Source organism: Natrix helvetica, assembly GCF_964273705.1.
Source record: "Natrix helvetica genome assembly, chromosome: 6".
NCBI lineage: Eukaryota > Metazoa > Chordata > Lepidosauria > Squamata > Natricidae > Natrix > Natrix helvetica.
In genome coordinates this window covers 52,368,106-52,389,365 of record NC_138553.1, presented here as the reverse complement: position 1 = coordinate 52,389,365, position 21,260 = coordinate 52,368,106, and the positions used below count along the sequence as shown (strand labels likewise).

Sequence of the window (21,260 nt, the reverse complement as noted above, 5' to 3'; positions counted from 1 at the left end):
ATTCCCTTGGAATACCCTGAATCAGCATGGCCCGGCCAGGCATTGCTGTTTCTTTGCTCTCCCCCCTTTCAGCTTCCTTTTCTCATTCATCTGTGAACGAAACTTGCTTTTGGAATGTTAATGTCCCTTGCTTCCAATTTACTTTAGGGTTCCATTTCCTCAGCCACATGAGTCCTAGAACTAGCAGTCATTCCATTCTGGGGGCTACTATAAATGTCAGTCTCTTCTTATGGTCCCCCATGTTTATTTGCAGTAGCTCCATGGCAAAAATGGTAGGTTCCCCCACCCCCTACTACTGTCCCGTCAAGCTGGCAGAAAGTGATGGGTTTTTAAAATTTTCTAAGATGGATCCCCAGTTTCCCTTCTAGGGTTGGACTAATTTGGCATTGGGTGCACCCTGAGTCCAGTAGTGCCGAGATTTTGTCCCTCTTTCCTTGGCTGGGGATGAAAAATCCTAGGGGTAGGGTGAGTGGTTCAATTGGATCACTTAGCAGTGGGTTGTTTTCCGGATTGTTTTCAGATGAGCTTGGGTGCTGGAGTTTCTTCCCCCGGGGTTGAGGGGGGGGGTTGAAACTCCATAGCCTCTCAGCTTCTTAAGGTGGTCTCCTTTCCTTGTGGGGTTAATTTGGTGGACTTCCCTATGGATAGGCATTCAGGCTTTCTGGCAGGTGTCTTTGAATAGCATTCTGCTGCGCAGTGCCCATCCTTTCATCATTTAAAACAAGCTGATGGTCTCAGTGCTAGGGCGGTCTGCAGTTTGAATGGTTCTCTTTTCCCCTGAGGTGGGGATCTTCTCCAGAATCATCCTGCTCAGTATTGGTTCCTGGTCACGTCAATCTTGGCTTCCTCCGCCATGAGGTACTATTCATGTAAGTGGTTAGGGGTCCCTTGGGCTAAGAAGGCAATGTACAAGTTGTCATTAAGCCCATCTTTGAACCAGTTCACCAAGATGTCTTCTGGCCAACCAACTCAGCATGCGAGGTCTCTGAACTTCTCATTGTATTCAGCTACTGGCCGATGACCTTGCTTCATGACTCTGATGCAATCATGGGCTTTGCAATCAGTTATGGATCCTCGAACTGACATCGTATGGCCATCATGAAGCAGTCAAAATTTTGCAGCTCAAGGGCATCAGCATTATGGAGGATTACCATCCATCAGGCAGCTGCCCCTTCTAAGGCTAGGGTCACTACATGAACTCACACCCTTTGAGTTGGGAAGTTTCTGCCATATTCATGCATGTATGTGAAGACTTGGGCTAGGAAGAATCCCAACTTCTGGGGGGTTCCCATTCTACTTTACACTTGGGGTGGAGTTTTACTCTCCAGCTGGGGTCCCCTGGTTGACCAGGAACATTCACCTGGACTGGTGTGTGAGGGTTCCCTGGCATGGCTGCGGCCCCGGTGGCAGCAGCGGCTTGCTCAGCTGCTGTGGGATCTGGAGTGACAGCTCTGGCTTCATCAGCGACTAGTGCTGCATCTTCCCCCCTCTGCTGGTGGCCCTGCTCACCTAGGAATTTGAGATTTCCTAAGGCTTCCATCACAAGCCAGGTGATGTATCTCTTGAGCCGGTCTCCCCATAGCGGTTCCTTGATTATTTCCTCCTGATTGGACAGGACCTCTAGTTCCATTTTCCACCTCGATTTCTGGCTACTGTGAGTGAGGGTGACTCATTTAGTACTCCCATCCCAGCTGTCCTTCCTCCCCACGCTAATGGACCACCGGGGTTTCACAGAGCTTTCCAGGATAGCTTCAATGTGTTTGATGGGGCAGATGGGTCCAGCATCCGATTGGGTGGTCATTGCGGTCTCTCCCCAGCACTCTGCCTTCCCTTGTTTGCTGCTTTGTTTGAACATGGCTTGCAGGATCCCCTCGGTAGAGTGAGAATTTCCTCTCCAGGTTGATCACATTTTATGTAAGGCCCAGCCTCTCCTCCTTATTCAAGAAAGTAAAGACTCTCAAAACTTGGCATTTCAAAAGGAACATTTTATTGAACAGGAATGAAAGCAAGGCAAAATCAAAGCAGGCTCTGAGGGCCCTCAAGTCATACAGTTAAATTAAAAATAATTTGAAGCCCCTCCCAACAGGGCAGTGTGGATTCAGCCAATCTGCAGGTGTGAAGATATTATTGTACCAGCCGCTCTGAGAAAGTGATAAACTTTCTCAGGGTCATCCTCTGCCGGCTTTCAAGCGATACAACCCACATGGCCCTCCCTCCCATTACATTCCCCCAAAGGTGAGAAAATGCCAGAGTGCCTAGGCGCCAGGCTAAAGGTTATAAATCAATAGGCTACAGGATACATAGAGGAGAAAGCAATAAAGTATAAAAGTATACAAAGTATAATAAAGTATAAACTTAACCAGAGTCCCCAACCTTCCCCTGAAGAATGGCAGATTTACGAATCTGACAGTATCAATCAATTAGACTAGAGCTAAAAGGGACCTTGGAGGTCTTCTATTCCAACCCCCTACTCGAGCAGGAGATCTATACCATTTTAGACAGGTGGCTATCCAGTCTTTTCTTAAAACCTCCAGTGATGAACCACCTACAACTTCAGAAGGGAAGCTGTTCCACTGGTTAATTGCTTTTACTGTTAGGTAATTTCTCCTTAATTCCAGGTTGCTTCTCTCCTTGATTAGCTTCCATACATTGTTTCTTGCCTTGCCTTCTGGTGCTTTGGAAAATAAATTGACCTCTTCTTCTTTGTGGTATCCCCTCAAATACTGGATTGCTACTATCATGTAACTCTTCTTTACATTTTTTCCAAAGTCTCAACATCTTTTTTGTAACGTGGTGACCAAAACTGAATGCAGTATTCCAGGTGTGGTCTTCCTAAGGTATGGTATAAGCAGTACTAATACTACATGTGATTTTGATTCTATAGCTATATACTGTTGTTTATTTTGTATTGTCTTTTGGATTGTTATTCTCTTAGTCCTATTACTTTAACCAGTATTTCTCAATCTTGGCAACTTTATGATGTTTGGACTTAGATTCCCATAATTCTCCACATTGGCTGGGAAATTCTGGGAATCAAAGTCCACACATCTTAAAAGTTAAGAAACACTAGCTCAAATCATTCAAAGTCTTTAACTAGAGACATAGAAACCCAACTGGAAGAAATCTAATTTTATGGGGTGAATAAATGGGATGTCCAGAGACATCACTCTTCTTTTTGTCATATTGTCTCTCACAGTGAACTCTGAGTTGGGGTGAGGAAAGGCTGAACATTTCCCCCCTATAGAGTAATGATGGGAAGCAATAACAAGGAGCCACTACTTTCAGATCATCCCAGAAAAGAAAATGGATTATTCTACAAAGTACAAAACATATAGCATCTGCATAAAGTTTACATGTTTATTCATATGAATAAGAAAGATTCCTTATAATTCAATAATGCAATTTATTTTAGCACAGTGAATTAGATTGTTACTAGATGATTTGATAAAATTAAAAGAAAAAATAAGCATAATTGATATTGAAATATGTCTTGTGCCCTAAAAGAGGATGTTGTATGATAGGTCTTCAAATAGATAACTCTTCTATAAATAATTCATGATGATTCTAGAATAATAATAATGCAGACTTCTTTGTCTGTAGTAGTTCCCTTAATTTAAGATATTTATCATAATTTCCTGTACAAAGTCATGGTTTTCTTATATTATACAAATTCTTCCAACTTTGTTATTCTAAGTTTTAAATTTTACAAATACTCTCTCAGTAATAATTGTGTTGAAAGTATTGAAGACAATCTGTTTAATCATTCAATGCTGAAAATATGTATTTGAATTTTTATTGTTATAAAATGTTTTCATTTCCAAAACTTTGATACATTAGGAAGTGAGATAGACAACAGGATACATAATTGAAAAAGTTAATGGTTATTTTCAACAACTCTGATTAAAGCCATTGCATTAATGTTCTTTAAGGAAAAAGTAGCATTTTCTAGAAATTAATTGTATTTTTTTGAATTCGTGAGCCAATTAAAATCTCTCAATTTTTTTCTCTGACAATAACAGAATATGTTCATTTTTCATATATTATATATAGATATACCTTTTTCAAGTTAGATTTATAGCATTTGACATTATCATTCTAAGAACATATAATCATATTCATATAGCATATTTAAGCAAAAGTTTGTATTCTGGGTTGCTGCAATACATTTGTATTCAACTGAATAATGTTCTTACACAGCTCTCCTTTTTGGAGGCCGGGTTGTTACTTTTTAATGAAGCCAAGGCTGGTTATTGCGGTTGTTTTTCTATAGACTTGTATTTCTGTTGTTTACCCTACTGCTGAGGATATCCAGGATGGGTAGCGTATTTTTGTTTTCTTCTTCCCTAGTGAATTTCATTTCTTTGAAGATGTTTATTGAAGAGAGATGAATGTGAAGACACATGAATTGTTGATTGAATACACTTGAAACAATGCTCTATGAGCTAGCTAGTTAAATAATTTGAAAATATTTCCTTCTACAGTCCTTTTCAGTATTCTCATTTCATTCCTCTTGGCAATAAAAGCACTTATCATGCCTGAATTTATTATCACAACTCAATTGGTAGATATATGGAACAGTCTCTTTGTACAGCGGGTTGTTCTTTTGCTTCATAAATTGGTGATTCCTCTACCTGAAGCATATTAAAACATTAAACAGAAAACCAAGAGACAAATATGAGATATTGAAAAACATACGGATAATGAAGCCAACAGTATAATTTTAAAGGGAAATATAATTCACTTACTATGGTGTTTTACTCTCTACTGATTACATTAATGTATCAGTAGAGGGATTTGAGGGAGCATATCAGCACTCCTCCCCCACATATACTTTTACACACCCACACCCACCCTACTCTAGTGCTTCAACATATTTAAACAATCCCTTAAAAAAATTATTCAGGAACAAATATGTACCATAGCAGTGGGGAGTCACACTTGTAGTTCAGACTAAGCAAACATCTGCTGCAAACTCTCATAATGGGGTTGTTTTCTTAGATATTTTTCAAGGGATCATGGACATAATCTTGCAAATTGTGTTTTTGAGACTTACAAACTGCTAATCAGTGCTACCACAAAATTACACATACAAAAATCAAAAACAAATAACAGAACGTCCAGAGAAATTGAAATGCTGCAAAAGCTTTCTCTGTGACTAGATTAATCACCAATCCCTACCCCTGCATTTTCTTTTGCCCTGTATGACAGAAATTGTTCTGCCCTTACTGAAGCATTTGTCAAAAGAAGAATTAATTTAATTTATCTTCTTATGGGTCTCTTTAAAGAGGTGTCTTGGGGGGGGGTCATATGAGGGTCCTTTTTTCATTATTCCAACAACTTTGTGTTTATCTCAGGTATTGGTGGAGAGGGCAAGAAAGTAAATTGCAAAAAGTAGGTTCATGCCACAACATAACATTCCTTACACAAGGCAATGTTGGGATGTGATATCACAATACTCCATTTTAGCATTCCATATTTTAAGAAACAGATTAACTGCATCAGCAGACTTGCTGCCTTTTTCACGTAAGCAAGCAAATCTTCTTGGTAGATCTTTTTAACCTTGATAATGCTTCTGTGGAATTTAGCAGATTGTGCAAAACAATGGAATCCAGCAGGTCTGAATAGCACCTTCCCATAAACTTATTCCAGAATTTTCTGCAATCATTGGAACACAGAAGTCGGGCTGCCACAAAAGTTGTACTGGTTATGCACTGCACAAGCTGCCATATCTGAGGAGGCAGCAAAGCACAAGGGGTCAGTAGCACTTTCCTTCCTTAGGAAAAGAACAAAAAGGGAGTGTTCTGCCAGCAGAAAGGAGGGCACCTGTTTGACTTGAAAACAGGCATAGTTGCCTTGTTCCCAAAATGGTCGTTGCTTGCTAATTTGGAGGCAGCAGCAGCATGCACACAAACTCCACACTTAACTCCATTATAGGAATGAATTTTTCTAATTCACACAAAATTGCTGGCAACAGTTCTGACAGACAGACATAAATGCAATGGAATGTCTGACAGATCCTGGGAATATGGAGGAGCATTACAGGACAAAAAAGGCCATTGCAGAAAAGATTCTTAGCGTAGAAATATGAGAAATAGAGAAACTTCAGCTTAATTGCACAATGTGTAAGTTGAGCTGGAGAACTGCTTCAGTAGAGTTTCAGTTATTTGGTTACATTACCCTTCAAGTAATCTAGATTTTTCCAGAACCCTAAGCAGTTCTTATTTCCTACATTTGCTTGCCTCAAATGGTTTAGCAATGGAGAATCAATGGTGGCCCAACTCTTGGCCCAACTGTGCCAAAATTTGTCTTGTTTTTTTTCCAAAAAACCTTTTCATCCATTGCAAATGTGTCTTGTGTTTTTCATCACTCTTTCTTTCTAGCTTCACTTAGTGGCATCTTTGAATTGATTTTGTTGTTGAAAGAGGTAGAAGTGTTGACATTTTAAATTTCATCTTTAAATTGCAAATGAGTCATTATGTCAAGTGTGTTCCAATGTGGGTATGCCAGTACAAAAAATTTCACTAGAAGTTTTAAAATTTGTTTTTAGACTGAAGGCAGTTTATTGCTGACCTGCTGTCTAGGAAGGATGAACCTCATCAAATTAGAGCTTCTAAACTACAGTTGATTGCCTAACAAATGCACTCTATTGCTTCACAAAGTTTACATCAGTTTTGAACTAATCATTTTCTCTATCTCATGGTCAAAACCAAAGGTCATTCATTATGAATTATGGCTGTGAAAACCCACATTCCATGTCATGCTTTTTTGTTTGTCCATCTCTGTGATGTCATTTCTTAAAAGGTTGGCCCAGACTTTGGGTCACTATGGGTTCATTTCCCCCCTCTCATTTTCTGGAGAGAGAACATTATTTGTATCTAGAATATCGATTAAAGGCAGGGCACAGACTTCAGGAACATGGGATCCCCAGCTGCTTAGCCATGAACCCTTTGGATGGGCAAATCAAAACTTTGTTATCAACACGGTCTCTTGGCAATATGCAAACTGGCTAGATATTTTACTCCCTGGATCACATGTCAGGACATGAATTAAGCATTAACTTTTTTCTCTCAGACTTCACATTAATATGACATGTCAGTTCATGCTAAAGTGTCTAGAATCCTTCATCATTTACATTTGCCTTTAAAGGAAAGGGAAAGTGGCTCTAGTTCAAATCTACTTTGGAGACTTTTTTAACTACATAAATTTCCACTAATCTTTTAACTAGGCCGGGTGTTGGCAACCTGCAGCTCTAGAGTTGCATGGGGTCTTTTGGGTCCCCTGCTGCAGCTCCCTGTCCCATCACTGCCTGGCCCCACCCCTTGCTTTCCCCTTCTGGCCTGAGAAGTAAGAGCGATGGGGATGGAGAAGCAGCTGGGGCTGATTCTCTGGTGCCTCACTTTTGGGGAGCTTCTTCCAGCCCTTGTTGGTGCTGGGCATGCCTCGGTCGCTGGGGAGATGCACAACCTGCTCTCCACCTGAGACACCTCCACCTAGCCCAGCTGCAACTGCACCAGCCTCACTAACATGAGGGCTGGCAGGGTGGGAACAGGATCCTGGAGGAGGGGACATCAGAAAGGGGGATGGGCCAGCAGTGCCCAGCCATGGCTTTCAGGGCAGTGGGAAAAGGAAGCAGTGCCCCGGGAACCTCGCATGTCCACTCCGGGGCTCAGGCTCAGAGAAAGTCCTCTTCAAAGGCTCTCGCCCATCGGCTGATCTCCCCCTCTCGGTGTCACTCTGTGTGTGTGTGTGTGTGTGTTTGTGTGCCCGTGCGCACGCACGCACATGTGTCACATTCTCTCTGCCTCTGCATCTCTTCTCTCTCTCTCTCTCTGACCAAGCCAGCAAGCTCTCCTTTGGGCACTTCGCTACTTTTATTCTTCTTTTTGGAAATCTGGGCTGGGGTATGATTGCCAGCCATGGTAGAGGCTTCCCTTCGAGTGACCCTCCTCCCCTCCCCCCCTCCCTCTCATCTCACGACCCCATGGCTGGCTGTGGTGGGGCCGAGGGGTGCCCATGTGTGGGGAGATCCTCCTCAAGTGCGTGCCAAAGGACAGTGTGGTGGGCAGCCACTTGCTTAAGGAGGGTCTTAACAGGATGCAAAAGGCTTCTCTTCTGCAGTAAGGCTCCAGCCATTGCCTTGCCGTGTTGTCCCCCCCCCCCTCTTCAGCTGAGTGTGGAGGATGTGAGCTCCAGCCTGGCAGGAAGCAAAGGCTGACTTACGTGTAAATGTGGCGCGAAGGCAGGTACAGGGCCGCTTTGCTCCTGTACTAAGGCTCCAACAACCCTCCTTCCCCTCCTTCTCCTCTCATGTGGGGGAGGGACACAGCAAAGTGATGGCCGGAGCCTTAGTGCAGGAGAGAAGCTGCATCCTTTCGCATCTTGTTAAAAAAAACCCTTAAGTGAGCAGCCGTGCAGCTGCCCTGCGCACATGCAAGAGAGAGAGACAGAAAGACATAAACACACACTCAGACAGTGATACACAGAGAGGGGGAGAAAGAGAGGGAGAGGGGGAGAGAAGGAGATAGAGACGGAGGGAGAAAAAGAGAGAGAAAGAGAAAGATGAGAAGGAGGGAGAGGGAGATAGAGGGAGAGGTGGAAGGAGACATGGGAGAGAGGGAGAAAGAGAGAAAGAGATGAGGGGGAGGAAATGAGAGGGAGAGAGGGAGAAAGAGAGATGGGAAGAGGGAAAGGGAAGGAGAGAAAGAGAGATGAGAGGGAGATAGAGAGACAGGGAGAGAGGGAGATGGAAGAGAGGGAAAAAAGAGATGGGAAGGGAAAGATGTGTGTATGTGTGCATGTGTATTTAAGTGTTCTGTCAAAGCACCTGGTATGCCCAAATATGGATAGGAGGGAGCATACTGCTTCCCTTTTGCCATTCAGCCCCACCCTAGGAGCCTTCCAGGCAGAAAACCATTTTTGTGTTGCATTTGTGCTGATAAATAAATAAAGGGAGAGTAGTATAGATCTATTTCAAGCTATTTAGCTCTCATCAACTAGCCATACCCTTACTGGGATTCGAACCTGGGCTGTTTTACATGTTAGGCAGTTGTGAAAGGCAAAAGGGAAGCAGTATGCTCCCTCCCATATTTGGGCATACCAGGTACTTTGACAGAACACTTAATTATTTCCTTTTGTCAACTGATAAGGGAGGAGAGCCTGTGGCTTAGTGGCTAATACAACTGCCTAACATGTAAAACAGCCCAAGTTCGAATCCCAGTAAGGGTATGGCTAGCTGATGAGAGCTAAATAGTTTGAAATAGATCTATACTACTCTCCCTTTATTTATTTATTAGCACAAATGCAACACGTACACACACACACACACACACCTGTTTCCCATAGAAAAGAAACCCAAAGAGCCACAAAACCTGGGTCATGTGATTTAGTGGGAGTGAGTCAGAGGTGGGTTCTTACCAATTCAGCCCAGTTTGGCTGAACCGGTAGTGGTATGCCAGCCTGGGTCACAGAACTGGCAACAACCCAGGCTGGCCACACACCTGAACCGGTTCCCCAGTCACCACCACCACCACCTTTTTTGGAGTTCTGCACATGCAGATTTATACATAATAGAAAAGAAGACAGTAATCATTCTCACTCACATCTCACTAATACAAATGCCCATGTTCATTGCCTTTGCAAACATAAATTCACTTGCTTTTTATTATGATCTAACTTTCTTATTCTAATCTCTTTTCAGATATATATTATTAGAACCTATATTTTAACAATATTTCTTAATACATTCTGAATTATATGAAGTTTTTTGGAGGTATTTGCAGACAGAGGCACTATCTTTATAGCTGAAAATTAAAAGATCAAAATGCTTCCTTAAAATCATAAAATATTTAATAGTTAGAAAATGTATTTTCTTTTAAAGTAATATTTAACAAAATGGGTTGTCAATAGTGTCCAGGTAACTTGATAAAAGTCTACATCAGGCTTTCTACAGATGTGCATTTTGTACTATAGCCAACTTTGAAAAGTAAATAGCTCTGGTGACAGTGATGTTTGCCCTGAACATGCACTAAAACTTTTTCTATTCCATTTTTTTAAAGTGACGCAAATCTGACAAAGGGAGGTATTGAGTTAACTTCTTTGTTGATTGGCTTAGCTAATATACTCCCATCTCCCTTTAAATCACAGTGCAACTGTGGAAGATTTTAAATAGGGAATATTTGAAAGATAGGTGCCATTTAAAAAAAGAGAAAAGAGAGAGAGAGAGAGAGAGAGAGAAAGAAAGAAAGAAAGAAAGGAAAGAAAGAAAGAAAGAAAGAAAGAAAGAAAGAAAGAAAGAAAGAAAGAAAGAAAGAAAGAAAGGTAATTATTCAGTATTTCAATTAAGGGTTCAAAACTATTATGTATTTCTAATTAATATTTCAAAATTTGAAAAATATTCAGTAAATGTTTAGGTTTACTATGATTATTTCATTGCCAAATATGGTTCAGCAGCAGGATTTGATTTTTCTTGGAATTCATTGTAAATTTGATTCAAATTTGGTAAGTCAATTTATCTGACTTTCTCTACAAGAGATATTTATCATGAAGTATTACATTAATCAATGAATAATAAATTATATGTATCATCATGCTAATTTTGAAAATATATTCATAATTAGGTTTTGAAATTTTATGTGTACTACGATTGGCAAATTAATGCCTGGTTTAACTTCTTCTGAAATATAATTAAATAGGATTTATTCCAATTTATTAAAATGGTGTTTTCTTGAAGAAATTTGCCTAGATTTCTAAAGTGGTCTTCTTTCCATTCCCTATATGTATATGAACAAAAATGTATTATATGCCTTCAATTATGTCTGCATCCTATGGGATTTAGTACAAATTTAGTATAATTTACTACATTCAGGAGGGCACACATGTTTTTACAACTTGCAAATGTAGATGCTGTTATATTTGTGTGTCTGTAGAAAATATATTTTTCACTAAATATAACCCATTTCTTTGAGGTTTCTGAAGATATATCATACTGTTGTAGATTCATAGCTTGAGAGCTCATATAACCAGAATTTCAGTCAGACATTAAGAAGCTTTCTTCATTCTTTGAAAGCACATCAGTGTAGATCACTGACCATCATGAATTCATGGGGATGCTCACAGCAGATTTCTCCCCATAAGCAAAACTCTTCTTATATTGTATCAATATTGAAATATGATGTCTCTGTTCCAGCCTATTGCCCTTCAGCTATGTCAGTCTATGTTACTCTCTTACTCTTCAGAGCCAGAATGCATAGCTATGAGTCTATGAGTGATTTTGGCAAGTAATAGTACTTGGAGATTGCCAGACTGAGAGAACCCCATAACACTAGTTGTTATAAGTTTATAATACATATTTATATCACTTGCATTCTTGCAATAATACTACCAATGGCAAAAAAAAAAATCCTGTGCAGATGTAGATAATATACAGATGTATTTGAAGTAGGGGTTGCATATTCCATCAGGATAAGCAATATCAAGAGTATTATTTCACAGATTGTGCATTCTGAGTTGATTTACCAGAAATCCCAGTGTACATGTTGTACAAAGAAGCCCCAATTAATTTCAGTAAGGTTGACTTTTAGATAAATAGGCCATGATGATAATTTCATCTGTTAAAATGCTCCCTGGAACTGTTGAGTTGAGTAAGATTAAGTGGAGATTGAAGAAATACATGATTCCATCTGTATTCATATCATTAATTAAGTTCAACCTGTTAATCGGGTACCTTCTATGGATTTTGACTCTTCCATAGTCAAGAGAACGGTTGTCTGGATCATTTCACCTTTGAGAAGCAGATGATAAATATACAACCATAAAAGAAAGACCTACAGAGTCTAATTTAAATTCACATTTAAAATAAAGCATTTGATTTTACAAAGATTAAAGCAAGTTAACATCTTTGATGCGTGCTTGCTTTCGGCTGCCATAGTAAAGGGGAGAGGGGAAGATTGCCATTGAGTGGGGAAGTGTGCTGGAGGAGATGGCCTGCCTGTGTAAATGAAAAGGGAGGATTTTTTCTCATCATCTACTGCGTAACTGAATGGACATGTTTATATCCAGTCAAGGTCAACAGTCCCAACATACCAGATGGGTGAAAACATCTGAAGATGTGCCCCACATACACCATATGGGTTGGGGGTTGGACATTCAGCCTAGGTCCTTGGGGGGAGGAATTTGGGGATACTTTCAATATGTAACTTTTGCACCTTTTGCTTCAGATCTTGCTGTCAGCTTTGCCATATTAACACCGGGTTATTTGAGTTGAGGTTTTCAGGAACACTGACATTTGCTTTTCTTTTGTTGCTATCATTTCAAGCTCAGTAAAAGTACCTCTTCTCTACAAACATGGAGTTGGGGATTTCCTTTCTTGGGTTTTGAACGAAGGCACCCCTGGCTGAAGTTTTTTTTAAAAACAATGGCCACATGGTCTTCTTTTGTTGCTCTGCATGCCAGCCCTGGAAAGCAGGTTAATGAGGGAATGGTGGTTGCTGCAGGAGTTTGCAGGAAGCTCTCCATGCTAAAAATGGACTGCAGAGGCAGAGAGCAGCCTCGCAGCTGATCAGTGTGGCTTCCAGTCATGGTCCTGCAGCTTTCCCACCCTGAATGGCAACCCCTGGTGGGCGGGGACTTTTCCCCTCCCTCTTTTGGGGAGATTTTTAAACAAAGGGCTGGGAACTTCAAGCAAGGCATGCGTTGCAGCCTCGCCCACCCCTCCAGCAGCTCTGGGCTATGCTGCAGTTCAGCTTTCCTGACTTCTTCCCATTGCTAGTGGCAAAGGGGAAGGCAAGCCAGCCAGGGCTGAGCCGTCACCGCTTGGCTTGCCACCAGCCAGCATCTTGTCCCCTGCACAGATTCTCCACAGCTGCTGCGGCTCACCTGCCAACCAGGGAGCACGAGGCTATGTTGCCTGCATTGCCCCTCTGCCAGCTACCCCTCCCTCACTGGGCTGAATACTTTGGCCGAGTGTGTGTCACCACTGTGAGAATGCTGTGAGACCCATTGGCTGGAAGGTAAGGCTGATGGCGGGGAAGGAAGATCCACTCTGGTGAGACTGCCTTTCAGACCCTGCTCTGGACTGCTGCCTGCTCGACCTCAGGTCCTGCATCCAGTCCTGCCCAGAATCCAGGCAGGGAGCGAGATGCAGGCTGGTGGGGATCCAAGTGGCAATAGCTCAGCCCTGGTTCACCTTCCCCTCTGCCACCAGCAATGGGAGGAAGGTAAGGTTGCAGAATGAAGAAGAGTCGATCATGGGGAAGAAGTAGAGAGAGTAAGTCAGGCGCCTCTGAAGGAGGGGAAATGGGGCAGGAACTGGTGCATCCTCCAACTCGAGGTGAAGGGTGAGCTGGTGGCATGTGGGCAGAGGCCCCGGAGGTAATGAAGCATGATGCGGCTGCGTACCATGTAGAAGGGAATGCAGGAAAGCGGGTCTGGCCACAGAAACAGCTGAGAAGGCAGTGTGGAATGCAAGTAAGCATGGTGGGGCCACAGGCCACGTGGAAGGGAGTAGGAAGGCAGGTAAGAAGGCCTGGCCACAGGGAGTGCTAGGAAGGCCACGGGGAAGTCATGGAAACCTGGCTGGCCCACTGGCAATGTGGAAGGGAATAGGGAAGGCAGGCATGGATGTTGAAGGCAGCTAGCTAGGCCGTGACTCGCAGGCTTACTTACCCAAGCAGGTGATCAGGGCTGCTCAGTTGGGCCACAGGCACCGCATGGGAAGGCAGGCAAGCAGCAGAGACTGTGTGGTCAATGCAAGCGAGGAGCCACACAGTGTGCTATGCTGGGGAGGCACGATGAGGAGTGACTGGGCAGTGTGAGCAGACAGGTGGGGCGAGTGGTGGGTGGGGTGAGGCCAGCCAGAAGTGGTATTTGCCGGTTCTCTGAACTAATCAAAAATTTCCACTAATGGTTCACCCCAAACAGTCCAAACCGGCTGAATACCACCTCAGAGGGGGGAGGAGTCAGCACATCACATTCTTTCTTACTGAACACTCCCACTATGTCTTGGTTTTCTTTGGGGATTAGCTGGGCTACTGGTGGTTGCTCTGAAGCAGCTTTAAGGAGCTCGTTTCATTCAGTTTCTTCATGGTGCTGGACAGCTCCTCCCTTCTGGCTGCCTCCTCCCTTCTTCCTAGCCTCATTTTTCTCTCTCCCGCTTCCTACCAGATCATTGGCCCCCACTTGTCTAGCCAGGACAGTCCCAGTCCTCTGTCATCTTCAGGATGATTAGAAATTGGATGATCTCCCAATGTTGGCCCATCTCTAGCTGCTCTGTTTCAGTGAGGTGCATTGCGGGGGATCCACCTATCAGTGATCCATCGACTTGCTCGAAACTCATGGCTTGGGGCAGTCTCCTCATTCCTCACTCTGATCCCTATTTTCAGCATGTTTGGGCTTCCAAGCCCTCTGTACATTGTGTTTTCACCCTCCCCAACCCCCAGAAGCAATCTGCATGTGGAGACTGCAGAATGCTTCTGGGGGCTTGGGAGGGCAAAACACGATGTGCTGAGGGGTTGGGATCCCAAAATGGGATGTGCTGAACACTGCAGAATGCTTCTGGGGGCCAGAGGATTCAGGAGGCCAAAAACATCTGTATTTGGTCTATAAAACTCAGCTAATTTTTCATCCACTTTTAGGGGAGGAAGGTGCATCTTATACAATATATCTTTTATATCATCTTTATTTATGTATTTTATTTATTTGTTAAATTTATATTCTGCTCATCTTACTGCAAGGGAGTTCTTCATTAAGTGTATAAAATTTATAAAATTTGTTTCAAATTTATTCTTTGGCATATCAATATTACTATCATACAGATTGATAAAATATTCCCTCAAACAATTTCAGTTTTATATAATTTCTCTGCTTTTATTTTTAATTCAACTGATTCCATTGGAGACTCCTTGTTTAGTCCTATGTAGCCATTTTTAAAGCAGATTTTATGTCTATGACAATCACTGCTTTTCTCTTCATTCAATTTTTATTCTATTGAGAGATGAATATAAGTTTTCATATAGGATGTGTACTTTTTATTCCTATAGTTATTTGATTTTCTTTCATGGATGTAGATAAAAAAGATCCATCTTACATTTAGAACTTTTAGTCTTCCTTCAGTCCTAATTTGCTGAGTCTTGTATCATAAAATGTCAAATTAATAATACTTTTGGATGCTTATACAATCTTTCTGTCAGGCCTGCAAGCCATATTTTCTTTTGGACCTCAGGCCTGCCACACTTTCTATTATTCTACTATGCATTTTTTTATTGTGGGGAAATGGGAGGGGGGATTATACAGAGTTGGGTGATTTGGAACCCTGACACTTTCAATATAGGTGCACATGTGTGCATATGATTTATTATGCTTAAACTCATCAAACTTTCATTACACTCATTAATGGATCTCTAAATAACTAAATCATTTTTTTCTGTATACTTTCAATTTGTTCCCACCCATTTATTCATTGCACTTACTAAAATAATGTTTCCCTTTGATTTTTTAAAATAACTTCCAGAATAATAATTCAGAGAGAGAATTGGAATATTAGCAAGGATTCTTCCTGAAGTTTAATAGGAATTCAAATATAAATTTTGGAGAAAGGGAGACTGTAAAATAAAGGATGTGAATTAATGTTATTTGTGGCATCTCTTAAACTCTCCTTGGTCTTGTATTTTATTTTCACAAGATTTGTGTTATGGATAATACTACTACACAATGCTGTATTTAAATGTCATAAATACAATTGTCAATTTTTAATTCAAATGGGCTTGGATCAGTGGTGGGATTCAAATAATTTAACAACTGGTTTTGTGCCCTAATGATCAGTTGGGTGGGTGTGGCTTGGTGGTCATGTGACTGTGTGGGCATGGCCAACTCAATGTCACTCAGGTCGATGGGCGCTTTGCCTTAGCTGTTACAATGTAATAAGGGTTAACCAGAGAGGCAATTTCTGTAAGCAGGGCAATAAAGATTAGTCTAGAAACAACATCAGAATGTTTCCTGCCTGCCTTCCTTACAGGATTAGCCTTGTAAAGTGGGGAAAAAAACAAAATAAGTTTTCTTCCAACAACTGGTTCTCTGAACTGCTTAGAAAGTTAACAACCGGTTCTTCTGAATAGGTGTGAACTGGCTGAATCCCACCACTGGCTTGGATTCAGATTAGACATATGTAGATTGTACATCTTAGTTTGAGAAGAAACTGCGGATAATATTTTAATTCATACACTTTTTTCTATATTAAAATATTATTACATCCCTTTCCATTTTTCTGATTTGAGGTTGTCATTTTTTAAATTCTGTTATAGAATTAAGTATTCCAAGAATCAACATCTTGTGGATACAGAACCTTTAAACCAAAAGCTGAGTTCTGTTGACACTGAAGTTGCCTCGGTGTGTGTGTGCGTTTGTGTGTTACTGGAAATCGCTGACTGCTCAGATGGATCGCCTGGAATTGCAGAAAGTCAACACAGAATTTGATGAGGAGAGCAACAGCGGAGACAGCACTGAAGACAATGATGCAGATATGGTTGATCCAGAGAAGGCTACTATTAGCAGGTAGGAAGCAATGTAGTTACAGAAAGTGCAAAACATGTTAGAAAAGTAATATAATTCACTGGAGGAAGTCAGATGATTAAATAATTGATATTGCTGAAAATGAAAATGCCTGTTTCTGCTTTTCCTATAAAAGGCAGCACCTGTATTTCTGGAAAGGGATTTTCCACACTACATATAAAAAGAAATCTGCAAATTTGCCTGCACAGTTTAACACTTATCCTTAGTTTTGTTCAACACTTTGTTTAATTTATTATTAATATTTTTTCTGATGATTCTCATTATTACTGTCAAACTGATCACACGTATAAGTTAATATTTGAAGTCACAGGAACCAGTGATCATTTTCAAATGACTGTCCTTTCTTGAAATCTGTTTAATGATTTGAACAGTACATTTGATTTTAAACTATTAAGTGCTCTACTGCTGGAACTGGGTAATACAGATAGTCCTTGACTTAGAACCATTCATTTAGCAACCATTTAAAGTTAATCTGCACTGAAAAAAGGGATTTATGAACAATCCTCACACTTACGACTATTGCAGCATCCTCTTGGTCAGGTCATTAAAATTTGGGCATTTGGCAACTGGCATATATTTAGAATGGTTCAGCATCCCAAAGTCATGTAATCACCATTTTCAACCTTCCCAGTCAACTTCCAAAAAGCAGTCAATAGGTAAAGCATGTTAGGCACAAAGGATCAGGATTATACATCAAGTTACAGCACAGAAGATTTAATCAAGCTTTCACACAAGAATCTGGTCAATTAATGGTCAACACTAAATTGGCAATAAATAATGGTCAAAGGAATTTAAGGGGAACTGGACTTGGATCATTGGTGGCAATCTAAAGACTATAAGCTGATAACACATTTAACTCCATCTCCTTACCTCTATTTGCTCTTCTCCTATAAAGGCAGATCTGCATAATAGCTGTGAGATTCACTTAACAACTGTGGCAAAAAGGTTATAAAATCAGGCAAGATTTACTTAACAATAACCTTGTTTAGCAATAAAAAATTGTTCCCAATTGTGATCATAGGTTGAGAACTACATGTATTGCCTCCCTTTCCCAACACTAATCTGTTTCCTGTTACAATTTATATTGTCATCTTTACTAAGTCTTAAGACTAACAGCTTCAGTAGTCAAAATGGTTTATCTGGCACTAAGAAAATTACATCTGTGCTTGCAGTTTATTTTATTTCTGTAATGTTTCCATGTTATTTAATGTTATTTAAAGTTGGTTAGAACAATGTAAAGTTATTTCATTTTATTTTATTTTCATTATAAAGACTTATGCTTCATTTGCTTTTTTTCACCTTTCAGCCACTTTGTTGGTGATGATGCAGAAAGCCAGAAGTTTCTTGCTAACGGCTTCCTAGGTAAAAAGAAAATGGAAAGTTATACAGATGAATATGTAAGTTTATTGGCAACAGTTATGTTGTAGGGCTGTCTCTGGAGAAGTGGTACAATTAATACATCTTCAATGTTTTATTTTCCCTTAACAGCATCCAGGAAATATTTCATTTGGTATTTCAGCATTTAATTTAAGCAACGCCATCATGGGCAGTGGTATCTTAGGGTTATCCTATGCCATGGCCAACACTGGAATTGTCCTTTTTATGTAAGTAGTAAGCTATGTTTTTTTAAAAAAAATGGTGAGGAAAATTATGAGTATGATTTGGTGCCATAAGGTTCTTTAATCAATACATTCTGTTGCTAGTCTAGTCATAGGATAAAAGATTTACCCTTTTTGTCTATGGAGATTCTCAGTCATCCAGGTCATGGTTGCCCCAAAGGTGCTTTTTCAAGAGGCAACTGGACTTTCTGCTTTTTCTTTGAAGACGTTTTACTTCTCATCCAAGAAGCTTCTTCAGAGCTGAAGAAGCTTCTAGGATGATAAGCAAAATGTCTTCAAAGAAAAAGCAGAAAGTCCTGTTGCCTCTTGAAAAAGCATCTTTGGGACTCACCCCTTATGCAATTGGTTAATACTAAAGTATTGCTAATCCACTTTTAAAGGTATTGGGGAAAAATTAAACATGAAGCATTCTCATTTGATGAGAACTCTGTGTATTTTGTGCTCAGGACAAATACAGAGTACAAAGAAGCTAACAGGAGAAACAATCCAAATAAATCCTTGTTATGAATTCTCTCGCATTCTTAACATGAGAAACAATAAGTTAGTAATTTCCTGTATACAAACCTGGACCTGGCAAAATTCACTTACTTGGTACTGTGGCAAACAGCACATATAATAGTAAAAATCCAGTATCATTTCAGTCTTTGGGGAAAATCCAAACAATACCTTATATACTTAACAATCTATATCTGTTGGTAAATGGTAGCTCTCTCTGTTCTTCTCAAATGAAAAAAAGGGAGCCAAAAGAAAGTGATTTAGAACAGAAATTGATATCCTATTAATTAGAGAGCTTGCACAGCTGCAGGAAATTTTGCTTGAACTGTATAACCCTCAATCTGAAACTATAACATGTAGGTATAGATTTCTATCCATCTAATATCTTACTATGCTAAATGTTCTAGCAATACTGACAGTAGGGACATACAGCTGACCTACACTATCTATAACGTGTATCCTTTGACAACAGCAGATGTTTCCAAGCAAGTTTTAACTATAGCTAGTTCTATCAAAGCAGGAGACAACTTTCAAAGCTGTTCCGTTCAGCAAATGATTACAATTCTTTGAATCTAGCATCATGATGTTTAATTTGGAAATGATTGAAATAATTGGATTTGATGATTGGTCTACCAACAAATATACTCTCAGTACTCTCAGTATTTAAGACTAAAAAGTTGATGAAACAAATGTTCAACAATAAGCTAGTGAAGTTTTTAAAAATAGAATATTTTTAAATCCTTTATTAAAATTTAAAAATAATTGTTGCTCAATCTAGACTGGATTCTAGATTGAGATAGGGTTTAGACATGAGAGGGGAAAAAGAAAATAGATGTAGTTTATCAATGATTTTGTAACAGTAAAGGATAATTTTATCCAGGAAAAATGTTTCTTAAAGATATTTACATTAATGTTCTTAGTTTGGATGATAATTCAGTATCATAATCAGAAGAGCATAGATAAGCTTTGGCAAAACATCCAACTCCTCCCTCACACCATCAGCAGCACAAAAATTTTGACCTAAACCAAACAAAAATTCCCAATTATGCCTCCACTAGACAACTATAACTTAATATCAGTTAACAGTCAGGAAGTATAAAATAAGCAGGTGTGTGAACAAATATTCATATAGAGCCTCTATGTCCATAGAGGGAGGCGGGAAATCTGAATGAGGGCAGTGATCCCAGTGAGAAGGCCCTTTGGTCTCTTCTCATGCAAGGAGACAGGTGCTACCCAGCTGCCTTGGGAGTGAGGGGGAATAAAGAGGCCACTCGACAGCCCAAATGTTCACTCACTCACTTACTTTACTCTTGGAGGCTGCCTTTTCTCTTCCCAGCTCCCCTCATCCCGGAAACACTCCTCTCTGTGCTAGCAGCTGCCCCCTTCTCACTCTCCCTCCTCACTGCCAGGTGATCTCTTGTGAAGAAGGACTCCACGACAGCACTTTCAGTCCATGCTCAATATGTACGCCCACCTCCTGCCTTTTTAAAGGGACACCTCCCTGATTGCTTCTCCATGTTTCCATCACTGTCTCACCCTTCACCAGGTCGCCACTTTCTTTGTCCAAATGTACACACAGAGCAAACATGCACACACCTCACAGTGCCAGAGAGACTCGCCCATGCACTGTTTCCTCGCAGAAGGTCCAAGTGCCATGAAGTGTATGCGTGTTTGCTCTGTGTGTATGTTTGAGACTAAGAAGGAGGAGATGACTTGGCCAAATTTTTCCTGCCTCCCTTCGCAGTGAAGCTGCTCGGAAGGCAGCTGCCATGGCCTGTCCCTTTAAGGTTCTTGAATGCTGCCCTGTGCAAAGGTAGCCAAGCAGGGCCACCATGGCCACAAGAAAACGGCCTGACTCTCCCAGTCCCAGTCGCTCCGCAAGCTGAAGTCGGGTGGCAGGGGGGACCTTAAAGGGATAGGCCATGGTGGCTGCCTTCTGAGCAGCTTCTGAGGCAGGAAAAGTTCGGCCAAGTTGTCTCCTCCTTCTTGGCTTTAACATACACACAGAGCAAACACACACACCTCATGGTGCTGGAGGGATTCACTCACATGCCTCTCTTGATAATTGGGCAGGTTTTGTATTTCAAAACCTGGCAAGCTGTAAAAATCTCAAACAAATAGCTCCATGATCCCTCAAGCTTGTAAACCTCTTCTCTTGCTCCATGATCCCTCAAGCTTGTAAACCTCTTCTCGTGCCCTCCTTGACCAGTTGCAGAGAGGCATGTCTTCTGGAAGCAGGGAAGTCAGCACTCTGGCAGGCTGGAGAACCATCGGGAGGGAGCAAGGCAGTCGACAGCAGGCAGAAAATTGAATGAGGGCCTGCAGGATGCCAACCTGGCTCTCTCCAGGCCAGACGCACCCTTCCTCTCCTGTCCTTCAGGTAAATGGAGCTTAGGCCACTAATTCTGGGTGGGAGAGGTGAACCTTCCTCCTTCAACTTTCCAAGGGAGACACAGGCACCCTTTCTCCCAAGCTCCCATTGCATGGAAGCTGCATTGCCCAGTTCCCATATAGCTCACCCTGAGCTGTTGGCGCTACATCAGAACAGGGCAAGATCGGCACAGGGCAGCATGCCAATGGCCA

The 21,260-nt window shown here is 41.1% G+C and overlaps 1 protein-coding gene across 2 annotated transcripts in view; it reads left to right on the top strand.

Annotated features, from left to right (window-relative positions):
• SLC38A4 (solute carrier family 38 member 4) overlaps positions 1–21,260 on the top strand; it is a 248,378-nt gene that overhangs the window by 209,680 nt on the left and 17,438 nt on the right. The window contains exons 2-4 of one of the 2 annotated variants that reach the window (XM_081958397.1): positions 16,296–16,545; positions 17,870–17,960; positions 18,052–18,167. In XM_081958397.1, coding sequence (XP_081814523.1) covers positions 16,427–16,545; positions 17,870–17,960; positions 18,052–18,167 — 326 coding nt within the window. In that variant the 5' untranslated portion in view covers positions 16,296–16,426. The remainder of the gene's footprint in view (positions 1–16,295; positions 16,546–17,869; positions 17,961–18,051; positions 18,168–21,260) is intronic. The other variant, XM_081958398.1, reaches the window with a different exon arrangement.